The 23,556-nt window shown below is 41.6% G+C and overlaps 1 protein-coding gene across 1 annotated transcript in view; it reads left to right on the plus strand.

Moving 5' to 3' along the window:
* Positions 1 to 23,556, plus strand: part of ZNF704 (zinc finger protein 704) — a 73,066-nt gene that overhangs the window by 35,153 nt on the left and 14,357 nt on the right. The window contains exons 2-4 of the mRNA XM_009634472.2: positions 14,740 to 14,843; positions 18,882 to 19,114; positions 22,515 to 22,615. Of these exons, the coding sequence (XP_009632767.1) occupies positions 14,740 to 14,843; positions 18,882 to 19,114; positions 22,515 to 22,615 (438 nt within the window). The remainder of the gene's footprint in view (positions 1 to 14,739; positions 14,844 to 18,881; positions 19,115 to 22,514; positions 22,616 to 23,556) is intronic.

Here is a 23,556-nt window from a genome sequence, read left to right on the forward strand (position 1 = left end):
ATGCCTGCTGCCCAGGGGAGCTCTTTGCTGGGCAAGTTGTCAGCTGCACCTCCATAGTCACTCGTGTCAGCGAGACCGTGCTGATGGGATTGGGAGGGCGAAGGGGGGCTTTTAAAGGTAGGAGGAGGTGGGGTAGGTAGTGCATCCAGGAAAACTCCCTACCTACATCTTTTCCTTAATGTCAAGCTGTATTACGACTTGGTGCTGGGAGTGAAATAAGGCAAAGATTACCCTAAGCAAGCCGGGGGAATCAGTGACCTGCTGAGGAGGGGAAGAGACTCAAGGTAGCATGTGTGTAAGAAGAGATTGTTGACAGGTAGTAAGAGAGAAAAAATAGGATTCATCTATTTTGAAAAGCCAAAAGGTGATGGTAGAGAAGAGGCTGTAGTTAGGCTGTGCTGTCAGCTCCACTGGGGACTTGCAGTTGCATTGCAGTTTTTATCCATGTATTGAGATGTGCAAAAGAGAAAGCATAAATTCAGTTGCCGTAATTTTTCTGGCAAAAAACAAATCAGAAATTATGGATATTCTAAAGATAGATTATGCCCTAAATAAAAATTGTAAATTTTCAGAACACAGTAATATTCTGCAAAGATAGTGTTTAGCTGCAGTGCTCCAGGTTGCACAAAGCGTAATGTATCCACAGGATAGCAATGTAATCTGCCTCTAGAAGTGGTCATGTGTGTATCTTATTAAAAACTGTCGTCAGGTGAATGCTGCTTTCAGACAGTGACTCATGGAGAAGTAACTCATTCTCTGTGAAGGCCACATCTCTTTTGTCCGAAGTATCTGACATCCTAACTGGGAGCTCCCAGGAGAGCACTGAGGAGGAGGCTGTGGTTGCCCAGTACTGCAGAGAGGACTTGATGAAAGTGGATGCTAAGTAGGCACCAAACCTTGACTGCCAGCCTTTCACAGGCTGAAGCTATTCCTTTTCACCTCTTTTAATAAAAGATGTATTTATTTGTTAATGGCTTTATTTATCTTCACCTTTGAATTTTCATTAAATTGTAGCAGGAGTTTTTTTCTCCCAGAAATTCTCTGATGGCTGTAAAAGGCAGGTGTGCTAGGGGAGGTTTGGTGTTAAGAAAAAAAGGGGAGTATAGGAAAACCGGAGCAGAGTATCCCAAGGCGGAGGGCCTAAGGTGACAGGGGAGAAGTTGAGGTGGAGGTGATGTTTGAATTTATGGAAATTATGGACTGTCTGACAGTATGCAAAGTGGGATGTTTTGCATTTGCAGTTCCCTTCAGCTCTCCAAGCCTACATTTCTAGTGGGTATGATTTTAAGACTAAACTAGTAACAGTGCTCCTCTGAGACTTCCCTCTATTCTGAAGAAAGAGGTGCCATTTGCTGGTGTGTGTGTGTGTGTGTGTGTGTGAAAAGAATTATTTAAATAATTTTGGGAAAAACTTCAAATGTCAACACCTCTGTGACTGTAAATACTCTCATTTGTCATGATGGAGCATTGCACATGCCCAGCTGCTTCTAGGTTTGCTATATAAAGACAAAGAAACTAGACCGTTAGGCCAGTGCTAATAGTATGGAAATAGAGAAAAGATGGAAAATGTGTGTTGTTGACTAACAGTGGAAAAAAATTCACTTCTGTACCTGGGAATAGGAAGAGAATTGAATTCCGTAATGGAAAATGATGCCGTCTTGTCTGTGTTATCTTTGGTAGACAGCAGGAGAAATGAGGTTAGTAGTATCAACTGTAACATGGACATTTCATAACTTTTCAATAAGACCTTGGTAAATTTTTACAATGTGCGTCTGTGGTTTAATACAGAATACAGCTCCCAGGGGACAGTGTGGAAGGTGGTGAAGATGGTGTCTTCAAGATGAAGAAGGTATCTTAAATTAAGTTAAGTTAAATTTTTGCTGTGTTTTTTTCTGGATTTTTTTCAGGTGACTATAACTGTTGTTCAGGCACCTCTCAGTATCAGGAGTAACTTTATGGAACTGTGAGACTGGATACCATGAGCATAATACCAGACCCGCAATAAGTGACTGGCTGTTTTTTCTCTTGGTGATTATTGCTGGCAATATTAGTTACAGCAGTGTTTTCCTAGACAAAAAAAAAAAGGGCAAAAACATGCTCTGCAGTGTTATTTAAAAGTCTACAAGAACAAATTTCATGTGAACTGAGTTTGTACGACAGTGTTACATCTTCACGAACAGTTACTAACACAAACACATGTATTACCAAGGAGAGGGTTTCCATCTAACAGAAGAAACTGGAGAACAATTTGGATTTAGTACTAGCTAGAGGCTGGGCGGTGTATTCTCAAATTCCCTTTGATACCTGCATGCTACAGTTCAGTTAGTTTCTCGTAGTGAAAAAAAAAGGTTGAATTTTGGACAAGAATGCTAAAGATGACAGTAGAGTTAAGCCAGCTGCATTCTTCTGCTACAATGTATTATGTCAGTGGTTTTGTGCTTTTAAATGCAAAGCATTCAAGTAATTAAAAATAAACAAATGAAAACCAACAAGAAACCCCACCCCTGGACTCACAGAGCAAACATATTATAGCACAATGAATGTTTAATGTTAAAAGCAACTTGGAAAAACATTTAGATCAGGAGTACTTATAAATATTCCCAGTACGTCCTTTCAGTTTTAATCCATCTAAACTGACCGTCTTGTATGCTGACAGTGGTTTATCAAAAAAAACCAAACAAGTTTCATAAGACTTCCTAATCTGTTTTTGTTTTCATAGTATCTCCACAGTTTTATGAAGTTCTGTCTTTATTTTATTCAAAATACAAGCATCTATTTTGGTTACCTTTCCCTATGATGATGTTACAGATCATAGACAAACTACTTGGAAACAAATGACAAAGCAATGATTTGCAGATTGGGTTTACCCAAATCTCCCACTGTCCCGATAGGACCATAGGTGGTAATTGCTGTCCCCCGCTTTTTCTGGGTCCTCTACCACTTGGATGGTAATAACCACTTGCAGGTTATTAAATATAAGTCTTCCCCTGCTCTCAGATGGTCTTACCCCCCCACATGCTTGACTGTGCAACCTGTGTTTTCTGATTATTTGGTATTACCGTGTTGCAGTCACCTCAGTTCCAGGGTCAGATTCCAGCTTCAGGTCCAATTTGTTCCACCAGGATTGTTGCGTACATTTTAAAAATACAATCAACATATAAAAACTCTTTTTTTTATTTTTTTTATTGCCGTCTCTCCATTACAGGGCAATGCTATGCTTTCCTTTCCTTGAAAGAAGGGGATGAAGGGTGAAAAATCAGAACTCTGAAATTTCTTGAGGGCTTACATGACTTCCCAGTGGCTTTAAAGAGAAACCGTTGTGTATCCATAGTTGTCACAGATCACTGCTTGTTTGCTGCTGGTTTTTAAATGCTAGGACTGTTTATAAATTAATGTCTGCATTAATTGGTGGTGAAGGGGTCCAAAATAAAATGCTTATTTACTTTAAAGTAGATCTGAAGATTTGATACAGATACAATAATGTCATGTAAAGTATAAGTGAACTATGGCAACTTGCTTCATGATCTTTAATGTAGTGTAATGCAAAGTGGTGGTGCATAGCACTGTTTTCCCTATGGTGGCCAATCTTTTCACTTTATGCCATTTCAGCAAGCGTGATCATTCTCAACTGCAACATCGCCAGATTTGTGCGTGAAACATCAAGTTCACTTTGACATGTGCCCATGGTATGTTTTAAAAGCACAGCTCTGGATCTAGTTCTGTGATTTTTTAACTTGTAATTTGGGATGCAGGACTTTGAACAAATAGTCCTAACAAGAACGAAACAAAATAGTGATTCACCTGCCATTGCTGCTCATTGCATTTATCAGTTAGAAAATTGTACCCTAAGAGAACATGCCGAGTTAGGAAATATAGGGAAACAATTCCAATTGCTTATGGAGTAAAGAGGGGCCTTCCATGGGAGATTATTTTAAAATCATCATCAGTGGGATTGTTAAGGAGGAGAAACTTCAGTGCAGTAGTTAGCGCTGAATAATGAAGAAATAGCTATAATAAGGGGGCCTAGTGTCTGACATCAGTGAACGCTGGCTGCTGTCTAGAATAGACAGTCTAGATAGTCCAGACTTTCTCATTTTCTTGTTGAAATCATTCTGCTTTACATAGATACGTAAATGTTCCCGTGGAGATTTGGGGAGAGTGCAGTTATTCCTGCCTGGCATCTATGGGACAGTCACAGGCACACGCTATTTGGCATATGTGCAGGGGTCGATGCTTTTAGGAAGCCCTGACCTCTCCACATGCAAACTGCTGCATGAAGCTGGCAGCCCCAGGACGCTTTGGGTGCCTCTGCGGTGTCGGTCACCTTTGGCTCCTGCCTAGTAGGTCCTACTCTGCCCAGAGGTTTCAGGGCCATTTCCTTACTGCACATGCATCTTCTTGAACGCTTTGGCAGATTTTAGTTGTGTTCTAGCATCTGTTTTCATATCCACAATTTTTAAAGTGTCTTCAGTTCATATCACTGCAGGAAATGTTTAAATCATGGGATGAGAAGACCGACCTCTTCTCTGCTCTAGTGAGAAGATGGCCATCCATGAATTTGTATTTGGTTACTGTGGGAGAAAGTAAGTTGTTAGGGACATCTTTGAAAGGGTCAAGCAATTGTTTTAAAGGCAAGAAGAAAAGATTGGTGTTTGGCTTAAATATATTTAACCTTTGTAAGGGATGGTTCAGAGAACTGATGGCTTTGTGCCTTACTTGTTTCTTGAGAGACCAAAGGCCAGGTGCCCTTACTGAGAGACTTTGCGTTGGATAGGCCTGGAGATCTGGTGGTGGTGGTATTTCTACATTTCATAATGTCAAGTTCTAATTTCAGGTGCATTTTAACCAAACAACAGAAACCTCTTATCTGTAAATGTGAGATTAAAAAAAAAAAACAAAACCACAAAACCTGCTTGAAAAATGGGAAAAACCTAATGGCAAACTACATGTGACCTGAAATGAGATTACACAGTGGAAAGGGATTATACAGTGTAGAGTACGTGCAGTATGGTTTTACTTACTGCAGAATGTATTTTCAATGTAGTGGTATCTAGTTCAGCCTGTAATCTAGCATGGTCCTTCCTAAAACAGAAGGACCCAATCTTTTCTTGGCTCTTCAGCACATTGCCTGTCAGTCAGAACATCAGCTTGTCTCCTGAATTGACGTGGCATAGAATCGGTGAAGTCAGCTCCTTGCCACTGGAATAGCCTCTGGGGCTTTGGTTTATATTATTCATGTTTAATTTGGAGGAACTGAGGGTTGCTATAAATTATATCAAACAGTGGCCGGGTCTCTGGCTCACCGATACAGTATCTTTCACAAACTCCCGTTACCTTTTCTTCCTTGGCAGTGGAGCATATCCTCAACTGTGGCTTGATAAGCATAGAAAGAACTTGGTGTAAAGGAGCACTGAAGTTACTGTGTGTATGTTCACGTCAAAAAAGGAAATTTTTAGGAGCTATTGTCGTATCAGATAAAGCAATGATGAGCAAGTTGCGTTTAGAGCTTCTGTTCTCCATGTCTGGTAGCTTGAAAACAACAGACCAGTAAGAAAAGTAACTAAATCAAACCTGATAAAAGATAGTATTTGTCTCCTGAATAATGTAACTGGATTGCAGTGCTCCTTGCCGTAGAACGTGACTGAAGCCCAGACATGAGGACAGTGTGCAGAGGAGGGAGGTACTGTGGAAGAGAAGAGTATCCAGAGCCATAGCTGATCGAAGATGTATTGGAAGATCTAGAGCGTTTTGTTTGTGTATTTTAATCTGGTCACAGAGTGTAAGGAAATCCATAATGGATGGGAATGAGATGGTACATTGATCATGGGAACATCTCTATTGCATCTTCCTTTAAAATAGTCAGTGCTGGCCACAGAGTACCGTGTTTAGCCTGGAGAAAAGGAGACTGAGGGGAGACTTCATTGCCCTCTACAACTGTCGTTTTTGAGGCTGATTTGCTTTCAGCAAGGTGCTTGCTGTCTTGTTTGGTTTAGTAGTTATACATAGCAGCAGGACAGCAAGTCTGTGGTTCTTTGGTGAGAGGAAAAGGGGATAAATGTAGTGTAGACTTGCAGGCTTTTTAAAGTGTTTCATCAATGTGTATTTTATTAGAAAAAATGTATATTTCATTGTGTGGAGGGAGAAAAAAGCAGTTAAATATTATTTTAAAATTGTCTTAACGGCCCCTTCTATAGATAAATTGTGTTAAATATTACCCATATAGATGTGTTAGGACTGTATATAAGCATCGATATTATAAAATGTATTTTGGGAATGTGAGAATTAAATTCATTGAAAGTGAGAATCATGCAGTTTGCAGTAGATAAGGGGGGAAGAAGGAAACATTTCTGGCCTTGCATTTTGCATTTTACTTTGAGAAAGACAAAATTCCCATAGCATCTGCCATAAGGATATCTTCAGCTAATCACTGGTAAAATAATTATTGTTAAGGAAGATTTACCAAAAAACCTCTTTTGTAGAAGGCTCAATGAGAGGGGCATTATGAAAAAGAGACGTCAGACATAGCAGCGTGTGGGTGGATCTGACTGTGGGTCTGGGTGAGGGTCGCCGACGGTGCTGGTGCCGCTCTTTGGCAGCAAGCTGTGTGGTGAGAACACCAGCGACCTGGAGAGGCAAGGTGTCTTACCCTCCCTCTGTGTTACCAGGTGGCATCAGCTGTCCCCTTAGCACATCACAGCACTTCTTGGCACAGTCTTGTTACAGCTGATGATCTGGGACCTTCGGGGGTTTTTTTGGGTTTTTTTTTTAGTTTCTGTCTTTTTCTGTTCTCAGTACGATAATTTGCATTGCATTGAGCAGCACCTCTTGGGGACTGTAGCAAGTGGTCCAGCCCCTGTCCCAGAAGAACACATCAGTGCTCAGAATTGTGAAGTTTTCTTTCTGTAAACAGTACCCAGTAGAAGCAGTCCCATTTATGAAAGGAGATGTGCCTGTGACCAAGCTAGAACAGTAGCACAAGTTAAAGGCAGGAAAGAGATGAACATGAATATATTGGATAAAATTTGGAATAATCGCTCTGTTGCTTCAGGGTGCTGTTGGGACTTGGTTTATAGAAACTGATTTGTTTATTGCATTGGCAAGTGTCCTTTCAAGTAGAGGAGATGGAACAGAAAATCTTCACAGAAAATCCTCAAGGTTTGTGGGTGACCATAAGGGATAACTGTTTCTCTGCAGGGTTCTGTTATTCCTTTCTGAATTTAATTTTTGCTTTGCACTCATAATCTATCAAGTGATCACCATTTATTTGATTGCTCTGTTTTGAAGCGAGATATTTCTATGTCACGTTCCTACTTCAGCTTCTGTCATTGCCCCGAGGGCTCTGTGCCAGATAAGTTTTCCTGATATTCAGAGCTGTTTGAAAAGTAAAAATTTCAACATATAGAAAAAATTATTCCTGTAAACTGCAACGTGTCTCCCAGTGTTGAATTTGGCTTGCTTAGCTGTTCCCATTTTTGCAGAGCATTTAAAAACTGTATATCTTATCACCAGCCAATAATGAGAGCAACGTTTTACTACCCATCCTCTCCCTCCTCACCCCCAGCACACTGTGTCCCGTGTTTTACAAATCAGAGAGCCGGACCTAGAGCTCAGTCCTGTTACCATTTGGGTAGGTATGAAATTTCAGTTGCCTTTAAGGAAGGCAGACAAGTTGCTTAAGAAGCAGTGATAAAAAGGCTTTGATTAAAAAGGCATTTCCATCTGCTTTGCAGGCTTTGCCTTAAGCAGACTTTTCTGGGGAAACTTAGAGGGCAAAGCAACTATTCCTGCCACTGGGCTGCAGGGGGGATGGTGGCAGCAGAGCGCGTCCATGGGATGTGTTTGCACCAGACAACAGAAATTGCAGTAATTTGGCAACCTTTTTGTTGCTGGTGCAGCTCTGCCAGTGCTCCCCGAAGAGGTCTGGTGTGGTGGCAGCCTACAGAGCAGCCAGGGTAGCATCCCTGGGTTGTACCCTGTAGGGACAAGAGGGGCACTGGGAGGGGTTGCTCCAGGTGCTCCCTGGGGATGGGCCTGGCTTGGGAATCTGGCTGGGGGCTTGCAGAGGAGCAGGGGTGGCAGAAAGAGAGACAGGCGAAATCCCTGTGTATGGCAGAGTATGTCGGCTAGCTTTTACAGCCAGATATTGCATTTTCTTGGTTATCTAAATCTACAGAATGGCTGTAAAAAACAAATGGATTATTTTCTGTCAGTGCTTTTCTTGATAATGGCTAGAGAAATACCTGTCTCTACAGAGTTCTCTTTTTGTGGTGCAGTGGAGGGTGATGCATTGTCTGATGCAAGGAAAAATAAGAGCCTTCGAGAAACACGCCTGCACTGCACACCACTTTCTCTTCAGTTCTTCTGTTAAATGTATTTTCTTCTCCAGGATGCTGAGAACCACTCTGATACAACAAATTTGCAGAGACTTTTTATTGTCTTTAAACCATTACAGTCCAGATAGAAAATCTGTATCTGCATCACTGATGGCTCTATCAACTCTCCTCAGCCTCTAACAGACCAGTCAGACTTCCAAAGGTCCTTTGAATAATTGAATCACAAAATCTTTCAGCTTGGCTGAGGGTGTTGGAGAGCTTTGAGGTGGCCTTTGAAGCACTTTCTTTTTTATCTCGAGATGTTCAGGTATATACGTTTTTTAGAAGAAAAGTTCCTATATTAGTATAATACAGATTTTGATCATAATTAATTTCTAGTCGCTGTCATACTGATACTCCTAAAAAATTGCCGGTGTATAACCAGAACAGCAGAGAGAGACACAGAAGGGGCAATTACTCTGTATATGAACGAGTCTGCAAATATGACAAAGTTAAGAGTGGAAAAGGTTAATTCTGTGTGTGGTCATGATGAGCAAGGGCAGAAATCCCTAGCTTCTAATTAGTATTAATTTGTCTTGTGCTTCGGATATCAAACGCCCGTTCTCTTTTTAGATGTGTAAATAGTAATGCTCCCTTAAGTTTTAAGATGTATCATTATAGTACTGTAATGATTTAATATAATCTTTGAAAATATTTCCCTTTGCTTTTTGCTTTATTGTGAAAAGTGACAGCTTTTACCAAAGAGTGCTCAGGACCTAGGACTGGTTATATGGATCATCCTCTCTGTAATTTCTCCTTTTGTCTTTGGCAAGCAGGTTGATTTTTAACCTTCATGATCAACAACCAAACCTAAAAGCAATGAGCAAGATCTGTACTGTCAGTATTTTGAGTTGTTAGATGGTAACCAAATATTATTGTAAATGTAGGGTATTTTAGGGATTAATAATATTTTGCTGCACAATATTGTAGATCTTTCCTCAAGACAGAAGAGTGGTTGTAGTTACTTAAGATATCTGGAGTTACGGCCACATGCATGGCTTTACTTGCTGGCTCCTTGTTAGGAGGTTGCCTTTGCCATTAGTGATGAATTGAAGAAACCTAAAATCTACTTTACCTGTAGAATGTAATTTAGGATTTTTATTTCTTTCGGAAGTACTTCTGTTATTACTAGTGCACTGGTTACAATGATTTATTATATGATGAATCATATTATTGGTGTACAAAAGCCCGTAACAGCATGTGTATCTGTCAGTATTGATACAGTGCTCACTATGGCTGCTTCAGTGTGATATCAGGTGGTCAAAGTAAGAGTTCGGAGGTCTCTCTGTGAGCATTTACAAGTATAACTATGGGAGGGAGAGAGCAATTTAAATAGACTTATTTTGTCCTAGTTGTAGCATATTAATGCATGCATATTTATATGGTACTTCCTTCGCAAAAGATCAAGGTGTTTTGTGAGCCACTGTTATAAGCTGGTTTTTGGGTGGAGGACAGAAGCCAAGTAACACAGCATGCTAGCATTTTTGTGCCTGACTGCTGCTGTTCTTGATCAATCCTAGGTAAAATTTTTTATTTTACTTATTTTTTACTATGTCCCTCTGGTGAGGATAGCAGTAAGAAACAGGTAAGCACATGCCTCTACCAAAACAAAGCAAAATGTAAGCCTTTTAATAAATCTGAATGTTTAGGGCATATGGGCTTCAGGTGGTTATCGTTTAGAAAGTAGGATAAGGAAAGGCAAGCTCAACAGTGCTGGAATGGCAGGGGGACGTGGTTTTGGAGGAGAAGGCTGGGTCTGTGACCATGAACTTCTGTGGCCAACCTCCACTTGAAGTAATCGAAAATACCCTTCCCCTTCCCTTCTCTGTGGGCTCATCTCCCGGTGCTGGAGATTCTGCCCCCTTGCAGCCTGGTCCTGCCAGCTGCAGGGTGCTGCTGCCCCCACTCCCCCGCCACCTTCTTGGTAGAGGTAGAGCCCTGGTGAAGAAATGCTGCCTGGTCCGCACTCAGGCTGTGTCGGGGCAGCTCCGGAGCACAGGAGGGCACTTCCCATCCAGTGAACCCGTGAATCATTGCTTTGAGCATCGCTGTGCTGGAGTTAGAGGTTGCTGATCGGGGAATTAACTGAAAGCTTTGGAGTTGTGGGCAGGGAGAATAAATCTGTCTGGTTTTTATTTTCTCTTTGCTTAAAATGAACTTAGTTGTCCTTTTGAACAAGGTCAAACCCACTTGCTACCACTACGAGTTTCTCTGCTCTAAGAATATTCTCCAGGACCCTTAAAATATGTTCGGGTAAAGTACTGACATAAGATGCAGTCTCTCCAAGAGGAAGAATGCAGGCTTTTTGATCTAAGCCAGGCAAATAATAAAGAATAGACTAAAGACTTCAAAACTGGAATAAAATATGGATTTCTAAGGATTAGAAGAAAAAACAGAGATGTGGTATGGGTGTGTCCAGATGGGAATAACATTTAGGAGGGAGTGCAAAGGTGACAGTGGCCAGAAGAGGACCTGTGCACCCTTTGCCAGAAAGTTGCTAGTGGGGAAGAATTGCACCAAGAGCTTAAACCATGGATTCAGTCCCATAAGGAAATACTGGCCCCACGGGGAGTCAGCTACCAGCTGAGGAAATGGAACAGCAGGAGGTCGGATGTTGTGTTGGTTTGGGATGCTTGCATAGCCTTGGACTCGCCTTGGACCCTCTTTGACTCATCTCTTTGAGCTTAGATTCAGCCTTTCCTTGCAGAGAGCTCTGACTGAGGGAGATGTGATAGTTTCTTTAACACCGTGAAATGATTATCAAAAAATCAGTAAATTCACCAGCAAAACCAAGGAGAGGATTGAGCAAGAGTGAGGGTAATAACTAAGTTTAATTTGAACTTGGCTATTAAAGAAAAGGACAATTTTGAATACTAGGCTGGCTAGGTTAGCGTATTGCAGGGATCAAGTGAAACCATTCTCCCTGCTGAGGAAGCAGATCTGGTAAAAGATCTGTCCCCAAGGTTCTCTAAGTTCTACTCATGTGTCCCAGCTGGTTTGTTATAATTTAGCTGTTGGCATGTGTTTGGATTTACAAAGACTTGGAAATAAAGGATCCAAAACTGTTTGGTCTCACAGAAGTAATACCCATCCAGAAGTTGGGAAACGGCGTTTGGAGACCAGGATGCGGGATTAGAGGAGAGAAGAAATCTTCATAGCTAATGTAGAGATGATCTCACAACTGATTTAGATTTCATTACACTTAGTAACAGTATAAGCAACATCAGGGATTAGAACTTCAGTCTGCAGAAAATCACCTTAGCAAAGGTGGAATAAATGGTTTGCGAACAGTCACTGTGCAACAAACAAGTTATTCTCCCCTCTGAGCGCAAATACTGTTGAACAGCTGTGTGCAGGTTCGACTTCCCAGTGGAGAAAGCTGGAAAAGACTGGGGCAATCTGAAGGCATCGACTCACATGTGATTGCTGACTAAATGCAGATGGCTTAAGTGGTTCCTGTCTTCAGTTTTATGCTTTGCCTCTCTCTCAAAGGCTGCTGTGGCTGCAGCGGTGCTGGCTGAGCGATCTGTGAAATATGTGTGTTTACATTTATGAGCCAAACTGTAAAAATGTGTTTGGGAGCAGAGTCACATAAGCCAACACTTGTAGCTGCTAAGATTCTTGTGGCTGGGAAGTACGAGCAGAGCATTCCTTGTTTGCTGGATGCAGGGGAGGAGCAGTAAGTAGTAAAAATGACTGTGATTCAAAATGGGCAAAAAAAAATGTTCAAATTTTTGTTTATTTGGGCTTTCCATATTGAAAACCTGTTCAATTGGATCAGGTAGAAAAAAGCATTCCAGTAATTGCAAGAGTGTGGTTTTGCATTGCTAGAAATGGCAGGGGGGCTCATGACTGTTCCTGTCCTTTGCCTACCTGTGAAAACTTTAACCTTGGGCATGGATGCCAATGCTGACAATTTTAGGGCATTATTGATAAAATTATTCGGAGCAAAAGTTAGTTTTTCAGAGCAGCAGTCTGAGTCTTTGGCGGGGAGGAAGCATCAATACAGAAGAGCTGGAAGAAGTTAAAATTATAGACTATTTGGAGGAACTTTGGGATTAGCTCTGGGTCTGGACTCTGACATCTTGACACCAACTTGGCAAACGCTTGCAGCAACTGCTGTAGTGTGATTTTGCAATTCTGCAGAGGCCTGGACGGGAGCGCGTTAGCCCTGTTGCCACGCACACAGAAGAGCCTTGTTGGAAGGCTGATTGCAAACGCTAGGGATCAGCTTCTCCAGCATATCAGGAACCTGTGAGCATTTTGTCCTCATGTGTTGCAGAAGTGCAAATATTAGTGGTTCATCCACAGCTGAGTAGAGGACTAAGGACAGTCGGTGTAGTCTCGCAGGAGTGGGCTGCAGAGCAGCTGAATGCTTCTCACAGAGTGGATTTTCATACTGGGCATATTAGGCAATTGGAAAATCATCTGACAGCGTTGGTCTCCAGAAAATGTAGCATCTCCACGTCATCCTAGAGGAAAAGTCTTCTGGACCCGGAGGAATTTGGCATTCTGAGTGAAATACTACTCTGCCGGCGAGAGGACCTGATGGGTGATGGATTTAGGTATTGGCTGATTATAGCAGATACCAAGACCTTTCCAGTACTCGGTGATGACCATATGGCTGCTGCACTCTTTTCAAAAACCTTGGCTGAAGGAAAGGAGGGATGCAATCAGAAGGCAGCAGAAACCATCATCACCATTTTGGTTCCAGGCACTGATGTGTTGCAAAAGGCAGTCATGAGAGCTAAGCTGCTGTGCGGCATGGGAGAGTGCTCATCGGCATCTGCATGGGCCTTTGCATCAGCCAGAAAGCAGCTGTGAACTGTTTCATGGACAAGTTTGAGGTTTGCTCACTACAACATCGAGAGGCTTTGACTGTAGCATCGTTTCCAGTTAATGAGTCTGTAAACTAATGGGTGAAATGGGATTCTAGGAGGGGGGACTGCAAGCAGCATGGTGATTTGGTGACTTACTGATCAACAGTTGATGGAAGACATCAGGTAGCTGAACACTTCTTATATTGGGCTTTAAATAAAGACTCAACCTGATGGTTAAGTAGAGTTCCTGGCAAGGCACAGAGGAAATTCTAGAAACCCTACAATGCAAAATAGAGAGGGGATAATACATCCTTTTGTAAGAACAAATTTAACTTGATTGCTAGTAAATGAGAAGATGATCTTGGATGATCAGTTGTGTGTTTGAAAGCAAATATTTACAAGAAGCTGTCTGCTTGGGTTCCACTGTCCCACAGGGTTGGAAAGCTAAAGTCTGCTACACCTAGTGGCTTTAGTAGTTTTGTTTTGGTACATTCACTCTTCAGAAATTGTACATTGTACTGCTAACCTGTCAGGAAAAGTTACTTCTGGAGGGGGAAAAGAAAAAAAAGTGGTAGCATGTACGTTTTTACAGCCAATGAAAAATCTGCATTGTCTAAAAAAACCCCATTGCTCCTTGAGCAGTGGGGTCACTGAAGCCTGGTTTCTGGATGCATCCGTTCTCTCGAAATCCTCTCCTCCCTCCCCCAGAAAACTAGCTGCCCTCCTCTCCCTTATTACCCCTTCTCCATGCCCTCTCCTCTGCCTCTCTCCTGATTTTGGCTTTTTTGTTTCCCCGCCCCCAGAACTCATTGGTCTTAACTGCATGTATCGAAGCAGTGACTTAGAGCCGGTTCCCAGCAAGGCTGATCTGAGGCAGCGACAGGTCCCCTCTTTCTGTGCACTGTCCCGCTGGCTCAGGCATCCATCACACCTGCAGAAACTTACACACACACACACACTGGTTTTCTGCCACTTTATTCATTATTTTAAATAATTAGTGTATAATCTGATTAGGAAAAATTTAGGATCAGTCTTTTGGAGAGCATACACAAAGGTTAGTGTTAAGTGGGAGGAACAAAGAAAAAAATCACACCCCTCAGTTCCAGTTCATACTTCTTCCTCACCCCACAGAGACTAGTGTGTGTTATTAATGTTACTGGTAATCTTATCTGGTTTTGCATCTTTATGTCTTCGTCCAAGACAGGCACTGAAATTGCCTGAAATTCTGAAAAAAGGGAACAGGGTCAAACTAATGGAGGGTCACAATAATCCCGATGATTTTATAAAAAGATGTATTCTCTTTTCCCACTGCTTTTCCTATTTAGGCTGAGCTGGTTTGTTTAAAGTAGCCACTTGGTATGCTCAGGTTGCCAGAAGACAAAAGCTTTGAGAACTCTGCTTGGTGGCTTGCTTCTGTTACTGGCTTAGGGTTTGGTCTGTTATTTAAAAAAAAAAAAGAAAAAGAAACAAACAAACAAAAAACCCGAAACTAAAAATAGTTAAGTATTTGCTAATGTGTTTCCTGCCTCCCATTCACTGTGTTTCAGAAAATCTTCAGAAGAACTGGACATGGATAAAGTAACAGCAGCCATGGTACTCACCAGTTTATCCACCAGCCCTTTGGTCCGCAGCCCTCCTGTCCGACCCAATGGTAAGCCTTCAGAGCAGCGCCTGGGCAGGGACTGCGGGCAGGGGTGCCAGGGCCGGGTATGCGGGGGCTTGTTTCCAGTTGTGGCCATGGTGGAGGACAAAGGGCAAAACGCTGTCTTCTGGCAGCAGCCCATGCGTGCTGGGGATCATACTGAGTGAGCCTTGCCCCAACATAGTAGAGGTTTTTGGCTTAACACTGGCAGAAATGAGAAGAAACCTTTTCCGTAACCATCGAGCGGCTTCAGTTCATGGGACCGGAGATGGCCCATTTCATAAATGGGACATGAGCACTGCAGAAGGTCTCCTGACCTAATTTTCCAAACAGCTTATTTACATTTGCGCTTACGCAGTAAACATGACAGCAGTTGTTCTTGTCCCCACCCCATGGAAATCAGATTGGGTTTTACTCAACACTATGGTGAGGCAAAGCACCTCCAGTTCATAGCCCTCAGCTGGGAATCCATGCACTAGCAGTCTGCACAGCGACAGGTCTGTTTCTGCCATTGCAGGATTAGACCCTCAATTCCTTTGTGCCCTTTGTAACTCTCTGATAGCCCACCATCAAATCCATAATCCCTTAAAAGACTACTCCATTCACGTTATAGCAGAAGATACACAAAAATAAATCTAACTTAGTGGTAATAATGAGATTGCTAATGAAACATAATTACTCCATGCAAGCTTGACTGGAGCTACAAGAAATTTTTAAGTGTGTTAGATTTTAAGGAATAATTTAAATTAGGACACCCTTGTTAGGATGTCTCAGCATTGTTTGTATGACTGGCTTTTCTTACTCTTAACTGTTAAATCGATGCTAAATGCCCTTCTACTGTAAATAATTGGAGTACTTTGAGGGATACTAACTGATTGGAAGTTAATAGGGAAATAGTCTTTGCAGCTCTTCATGGAAGCAGGAGCAAGCCACTGAATGATATTGTACTTAAAAGGAATCTGTACCATGAGGAACGTCCCAGCTTTCAAGATTTTTGAACAAATAGTGTGGGTTTTTTCATTTCTTTCCAGAAAACTTAAATTTTATCCATTTAGCTGGAAGTCTAGCCATGAACACCCATGGCTCCTGCCTGTGTGCTTTCCACACACCTACCAAATTTTAAAACCAGAAGCATTTATAGAGTATCATTGCTCTGAGGAGCCCTGGGAAACCTCTGGTGGTGACATCCCCAGTGACTGTCCCACCTGGAGGTTGCCAGCCGCCAAGGAAGGCCAATGGAAGGGAAAAACCATACCTGCTCTCCAGCTGCTCCAGCTCTCAGCCGAAACCACAGATGAAGGTGGATCTGGGCTGATGTGCCAGGTGGGGATTTGGAGTGGCCGAGGCACGCGCGTGTCCCACATTGCATCCCTGGTCATGGGGAGCTGCTGTTGTATGGGGCAAGGCAGTATCTGCCACCTTAAGCAGTTTGAGAACCAGCAGCCACATGCTAGCTAGCAGCTGTGGATTGGAAAGATCTTCCAAACAAGCCCTTTTGAATTGCTAATAGGTAAATGGTAGCTGTTAACTGCCTTTGATATTTCTTCATGCAGCCTGAGTGCTCTTTGATATTTCTTCACATAACTTGTCTGCTTGTTTCCCGGGGAAGACAAGCCTGAAAAAGTAATTCACGTGTTTTCCATAGTCACAGACAAGATTTTGAAGCTGTTGTTGGGCACCTTCTCCCTGAATATCTTAGTTTTGCGTGAGTGAAGACTTATTAAAGACTTCAGTAAATGTGTAAAGATTTGATAATTTAAAGCTCAATTGGTGTTGCAAGGCTAGGCTCTGATCTTAGTAATATGAGCTACAAATGTACTAATGATGAATTCTTTCTACATCCTTTTCCAAAAAGGGGAAGTAAGTAGCAGTGTAATTAAAGGAACATTTGTTTAAACAAATGGATTTTTGCCTAGAAGTAACAAAAAAATTACATTAGCATTAATACTAAAGTCTGATCTGTGCCTGAAGTACTGGGGATAATCACCCATGTTAACTGGATCAGAGTTTGGCCCTTGTTTCCCTGCAGCTGAGTAATATTTGGTCTGGTTCTCTTTCACGCGACTCCAGCAATGTGAAAAGAGCCCCAAAATAAGAGTAAGTTGCATTTATTTATATTTTAAACTTCTTTACATTGACAGATTTGTTAGTAGTAATGAGAACCAGTGTTTCCCTGTTGTCAGCCTCATTCAGTCTTTGCCATACTACTTTAAAAATGTTCTTGATTTACATCTCTTTCTCAACAAGGTGAGAAGCAGCTGTAAATCCCAAGAATACAAAGTACCAGCATAAATGTGTCAGAAAGTAGTAGCTGAAATTGCGCTGCTTCCTTTGTTTTTCTGAAGAAATGAAAATTGTAAGCTGTGCTAAGGTCACAAGTTGATACCAGATGTACTTCTTGGCTTTGGCACGAGACTCAAGTACAAATACTTACAACAGAAAAAAACCACCTCCATTTCAGTCACATGAAGGCTGTAATCATGAACCAAAACATGACATTTTCATATGTTAACTTATTAGCTACCAGAAATTTATATGTCCTTTTCCAAAGAGGAATTGGGGGGGTGGGGACGGTTGGTCCCATTTATGCTCTGTGGCCCTGATCGGTAAGTGCGGGGACTTAGCTGCTGCCTACGCAAGGGGGTATTTTTATGCATGTGCTTACATGATGGAGCACTGCATTCTGTTTTGTGAGCAGCTGATGTTAATGATTAAGGGTTTGTCCAAAACCAAATGAATTTGGAGAAGAAAAATAAAAATTCATTGCTTTTGGGTGAAGCTTTTGGTAGCAGGTGGTAAACAGTATTTTCTTGCTGATGTCATTAGTTAAATTTATCTGTAAGAAATTGAGAAGGAATGAAGGAGTGACTTCTGCAGAACTCTTACAGGCAGGCGCTGACTTGAAAAGACTCCTGTCTCACACTTAAATAACGTTTCTCAATCAGATAAGATATTACTTGCTTGCCAACTCTAAAGTCAGATATTGCACAGTACTCAGCCACCTATGGTGTGATTGGGAAAAGCTTCCAATGCCTGAGTTAGGGAGAAACTGCACCTAAACCATCCCTGCACACGTACCCGAGCCCTGTGAGAACCCTGTGGTTGCACCACTGGACACGCTCGGGCCATACCTTTGCTGAGCTACGTACTCCTCTCCTGCCAGAAGCCCTTTAGGGATTGGGAAGAGTGACATGCCAATGTCTAACGCCTGAGGACCTCTGCATGTGAAGCACGGCTCAAGCCGTGCCTCAGACTGAAAAAGCAGTGCTGTTACTCCCACACACCGTGTTGCAGAATAACCTGTTAGTCTGAGGGTGTGCTTACCACCTAATGTCAGGGGAACTGCTGCAGTGAGGAGGGGGTTCCTCCAGCAAGTAGGTGTGGAGGTGATCCAGTGTCTATGCATCCCACTTCTGAAACCAGATGCCTAATGATACACATGTATGAAGAAAAAGGGGTAACCTTCCAAGGATACATACCACCTCAATTAGAGATCCAAATTAGGTTGAGCTGTGTACACTGAGAGGTTATTAGAAGACAGTTAGAGTGTAATTATGGTTTTCTTTGGTATTTTAGTAGTGGGATGATGGCCGTGTTTTTGCATGTCCTAGGGCTCAGGGTGTATGTCCCCTTCCCCGGGGATCTCCCGTTGGCTGTGTGGTGGCTTGGAGCTTGTGCTGACGCCCCACCACAGTCATGTGTTCCTGTTGAAAGTTGAGGATGTATTTGAATGTTTTCCCTTTATCATGCATGCAATATCTGATTGCTTATTGAGGTTTATGCTCCAGAACAGGTTATGTTTCCAAACCCAGCGTTTCTTTTTAGAAAGATACTTACTTTTTAAAAACATCTGACAAATCAAGTGTAGAATATGTAATTTGTATGCAGTGGGATAGATGTGGTTGTCCTCTCTACATCCAACGCTTTCGCTTTCCTTTATTGCACGTACAGTTAAGTACCAACATGGCATCTAAGCCTTAGATCAAGTTGCTGCTTAGCCCTTATGCATGATACTGTTGCAATGCTGGCTGTTGTTGTTCTTGACAGAATCCCTAAATGGATCTTGGAAAGAAGGAGGATTTGTGCCTTCTAGTACCAGCAGCAGTGGATACTGGAGCTGGAACGCTCCCAGTGACCAGTCCAACCCATCCACCCCATCTCCACCTCTGTCAGCTGATAGCTTCAAAGCTTTTCGGACGCCTTCTCAGCCAGATGATGGTATTGATGAAGCTGAAACAAGCAACCTTCTCTTTGATGAACCCATTCCTAGGAAGAGAAAGGTGAGCCTCACATTAAATTCCATACCCGTGGTCAGATAGGGTGTTGGTAGACTTACTTTGCTGTAAGAAAGGAACAGGTCACCCAAACAGCTCTGTATGTGTATCCCTCCTTGGCATCCAATTAAAGTAGGTACTTAGCCTAGTCACTATGTCTTGTTCAACCTAGTCGCCTACTGCTCACACATGCTGCCATCAGCACCACATATTTGCTGGCAGATGGTGAGGTTCTACAGAGCCTCCTGCTCAGAAAACACTAGAGTGATTTCCAGAAGGTGTTGCCTCTGGCCATTCAAGGGATTTCTATCCTACTTTTGGCAAATTCTTTGTATGCAGAATGCAACAGGCAGCCTTTACATGTCATCACAAAAACTGGATATGGCCTTAATACTTCTTGTTCCCTGAAAGTGCTGTTTGTCTGACAGCATGTCAGATACCTTAATACTGTGAAGCTTTCTCTGTGCAAACATATGGAGTGAAAAGAGGAGAGAGAGATCAAACCTGATGGCTTTTGATACAGTATTAGCAGTGGCCAAATTTATCCTCAGTAGGAGTACAAAAGCAGACTAAATAAAACACAATGTAAAAAAAAAAAAAAAGTCCAAAACTAACCCCAAAAAAGCACTATTATACTAGCAAGCAAGCTCCACTCAAAGAAAAAGAAAACAAAGAGATGGCAGTAGTCCAAGTTTCCTTCCCTCCCAACACAACAGGACAGATTTTACATAGCAAGATGAAAAAGGGCTTTTTGCAAGAAGAAAAAACAGAGAATTTATTCTCCTTAGTGACTTTGTTTCTGGCTCAGTCTGAGACAGTTAATTGCTTCATCACCAGCAGGAAGGAGTTTTAATGATTGTTTAAACCTGTTTGCATTTATCCTTTTGCTCCAGAAGTTCTTATGTGCTGACCCGTACTGTTCTGCCCTTGTTTGTGGGAGAGGGGTGTAATATGTTTGTGCTTCTTGCTAAAATGCAAAATAAATATTTTGGAGGACACCTTTTTTATAATAAATCAGAAATTAGAGCTGACTTAAGCTAAAGACAAATGATTCTGGAGAGTGTGGGACAGGAGGAGTAGGAATGCAGAAGTCTGCTGGTTTGCCTTTTACTTCTCAGTTAAAGTTCAACTCATTAGCATCACTTATTGCTCAGCTGTGTTGAGACAGATGGGTTTGCAGCTGCCATCTTTATTGTTACCTAAGTTGTCCTTGAATATTCTGATTTATGTGCCCACCACAGATCTATTACACTATCTGTTCCAGTTCACAGGGATTGTGCTCTGTACGGCGTATGTTTACATTAGATAAATAACAACATTCCCAGACAAACTTTGTTTTGTAAATGAACTGTGGTTCCTGCAGGTTTTTTGATTCTGGTCCCAGCGTGGTACTTTATCTGAGTACAGCTTTGCACCTTTAGAAGCTGAAATAAAAATGTTCAGGTTGTATCTTCTTCGGGGCTGCTAAAATCAGAAGGAATAAACCTGGAAATAGAGTGATCGGTAACCTTACTTTTACTCGTTAAAGTTTCTTCCATTTCGTGTTTGGAACATGTCATGTTAGCGACCACCTCCCATTAAGAAAGTTGCTCGCTTAAAAGTTTCCACTGATGTAGTTATTCTTCACCAAAACATTTATGTTCCATTAATTTCTTAAATAAAACATTAAGCTGATTAGTCAATTTTTTGACTAGTCAGAAATGGAAGCATGGTTTATATTCTGTATTTCTACTGAGTGAGATTTCATTTGGTTGCATTAAAATGCATGGGGTTTGCAGAGTCCTAACATTGACACAAAACAGTGGAGCTAGGAGATTGGTTTTACCATCAAACTGGAGATCAATGTTAAACCATTCTGCATTCGTAAAGATTCATATGGTGTTCATGATGTCATATCAGAATTCCTAAGATGTAAATGATAAGCATAGTCTTCATCTTGTCACCAAGGTTGGTGGTGGGTTGTAGGTTTTTGAGCTGATTATAGTATTTAGTTTATTTCATTTTAGGAAAAAAGAGTTCTGTATCTATTTGAATAGTAGTTGTATTACCAGGTCAGAAAACTATGAAGGGAATTTAAGTGCAATTTATTCCAAAGTAGAAGGTTTTCATACAAACAGCATGATGAGGTACCTCAAATCTTAAAGCCCTTAGCATCCATACTGTGAAACAGGAGATGTTAGACTGCCAAGTAACTATAAGCACATGCTACTACAATCAGCTTGTATTTTAAAAAGCCAATCAGCTGACGTTTTTAAAAATTATATTCTAATCATCATCTTTCTAGCAAATACTGAAACTTACCATCTACTGGCATGTAGTTCCAAAGGGGCCAAATTGAAGAAAGCACCAAGTCAGCTTTTGTTCAAGACACAGCAAAGCATGTACTTTAAGGATGTGCTTTTTCCCCCTTTTTTTAATCGAGCTTTATATGAATATACTAATTTAATCTTACATGAAACTAAAGTTATAGAATAATAATGCAGTATTTTGAAGCTCTTCCTCATGTTTTCTTCAATAATGTTTTCTGTAATAATAGAGAAAATTATTTTTGTGAAGTACAAATTATTTAGGTTTTTTTTAATTTAAAATTTATGAAGCAGCTTTCATTTTGGGGTAAAATTACTTTTTTAAAAAAACTGTACAGTTCTGCAACATCTGTGTTGTGTGTTACCACGTGCTGTGCTTTAAATTAAGAATACTTGTCTCCAGAATCTTCAAAATATTGAAGACTGAGCAGGTTATAGCTTTGTTGGCTGTGCTCTAAATCAATGATAACTTAGTTTAGGCCAATGATGTTATATTAAAGGATATAACAAGAGCAGTAAAATGAGATTATACACAAATTCTTTTAAAAATGTTGAACGCAGACAGATGGTTTCTCATTCTCTTGTCCAAGTGAGGGTCTAGCGGCTTCTGAATGATATAAAAGCAGGTTTTGCCAGCTTGTGGGTGAATATTGTCACTGCAGAAGCAAAAAGTGTTGCAAAATGCACAAGCAGAAATACTCAGAAGAGCTTGCTTTAGGAAGAAATTAAATTAAGAAGATGCCTTGCAGTAAGCGAGAAGTGCTCATCAGTTGTTCTTTGAAAAGCTCCAAAGACGCATAGGAAGTTTTTATACTATCTACCTCCTTTAGTGGGGAGACAGAAACTGGCATTTGCAAATGAAAAAGCCATGCCAAAGAGCCGAGAGGTGTAAAGTTTTGGCCCAAGCTGCTCCTGTGGCTTTTCACTGGGATTCTGTTGAGTTCAGTAGGATGACGCTGTTGACAGATGTTATTACGTCATTACAAATTCAGAGTTAGAGGCTCTGAACCTTCATAGTGTTTTGTAACTATATATCTGGTTTGAGTGGTTTGGTTTTCTTTCTACCATGCAGCTAATGTTGCTTTACTCATAATTTCTAGAACTCCATGAAGGTGATGTTCAAATGCCTGTGGAAGAACTGTGGGAAGGTACTGAGCACAGCTGCAGGGATTCAGAAACACATACGGACCATTCACCTTGGGTAAGAGAGCAGTATCTTCAGAAGTCTTAAGGATTTGGTATGGAAGGGGAGCAGTCACCCTTGGCCAAGGAGGTGAACTGCCTTGTCCTTGGCTTTTCTGTCTCGGATCCCTAGGTTTCTGAGCAAGTTGCAGAGTAGTGCAAGGTGAACGGGAACTTAGTCCAACAGCGAGGCACTTTGTTCCTGAACTTTTGTCAGCTTTACTGGAAGGTCAAATACAGCTCTAGGTCACACTGCACTTCCCTAATGGCAGCACAACTCAGTGGCATTTACTTCATATGTGCTATCTGCGTGTCACGTCCAGCCTCATGCTGTGTGGAAGACAGCAGGTTTCAGGGTCTTGCCTGAATGCTTTCCAGCTTTGTTTCATATCGGATCAGGTGGTTGTGCTAGTTCTGAGTCAAATTAACTCAGAAAAAAACCCCAAACCTAAGAAACCTGAGCTGCATTTCCATGTTTATGTTACTTGGACTAGAAGCAACAGCAAATGAACCTTGTATGACACAAGTATGTTTCAGAGATTTATTTTGCAGCTGAAATCTCCTGGGCAATTTGCTAAGTCACCTAGCTGTCTCTCATACAGTTATAGTGGGGACTCATGGTATTCACCTTTTAGGTATGTGGAAATCTCTGTTGTGTAAGCTGCCTTACTCAGTGCTTAAAAATTAAAGTGACCATGAGGACGTAGTCTTGCAAAGGTCACAGTAATTGCTGTTGGGCTTTGGCTCTGAAGAGTGAGGCTATCAGAAACAGAGAAAATCTCTCTCAATATGCAGTTGCTTTGTCCTGTATATTACGGGGACATCCTTTTCATGGCACAGGAGAGGGAGAAGTAAACAGCAGAACTTCCCTGGCATTTGGAGTTTGTAACTTTGCTGGAGAAAGGGGTTTTGGTGAGTGACTAGCTGCGGTCTGACGAATGGTACTTCTGGTAGAGCCTT

The sequence above is a fragment of the Egretta garzetta genome, unplaced genomic scaffold (genome assembly GCF_000687185.1).
Source record: "Egretta garzetta isolate BGI_Z169 unplaced genomic scaffold, ASM68718v1 scaffold251, whole genome shotgun sequence".
NCBI classification, from domain to species: Eukaryota; Metazoa; Chordata; class Aves; order Pelecaniformes; family Ardeidae; genus Egretta; species Egretta garzetta.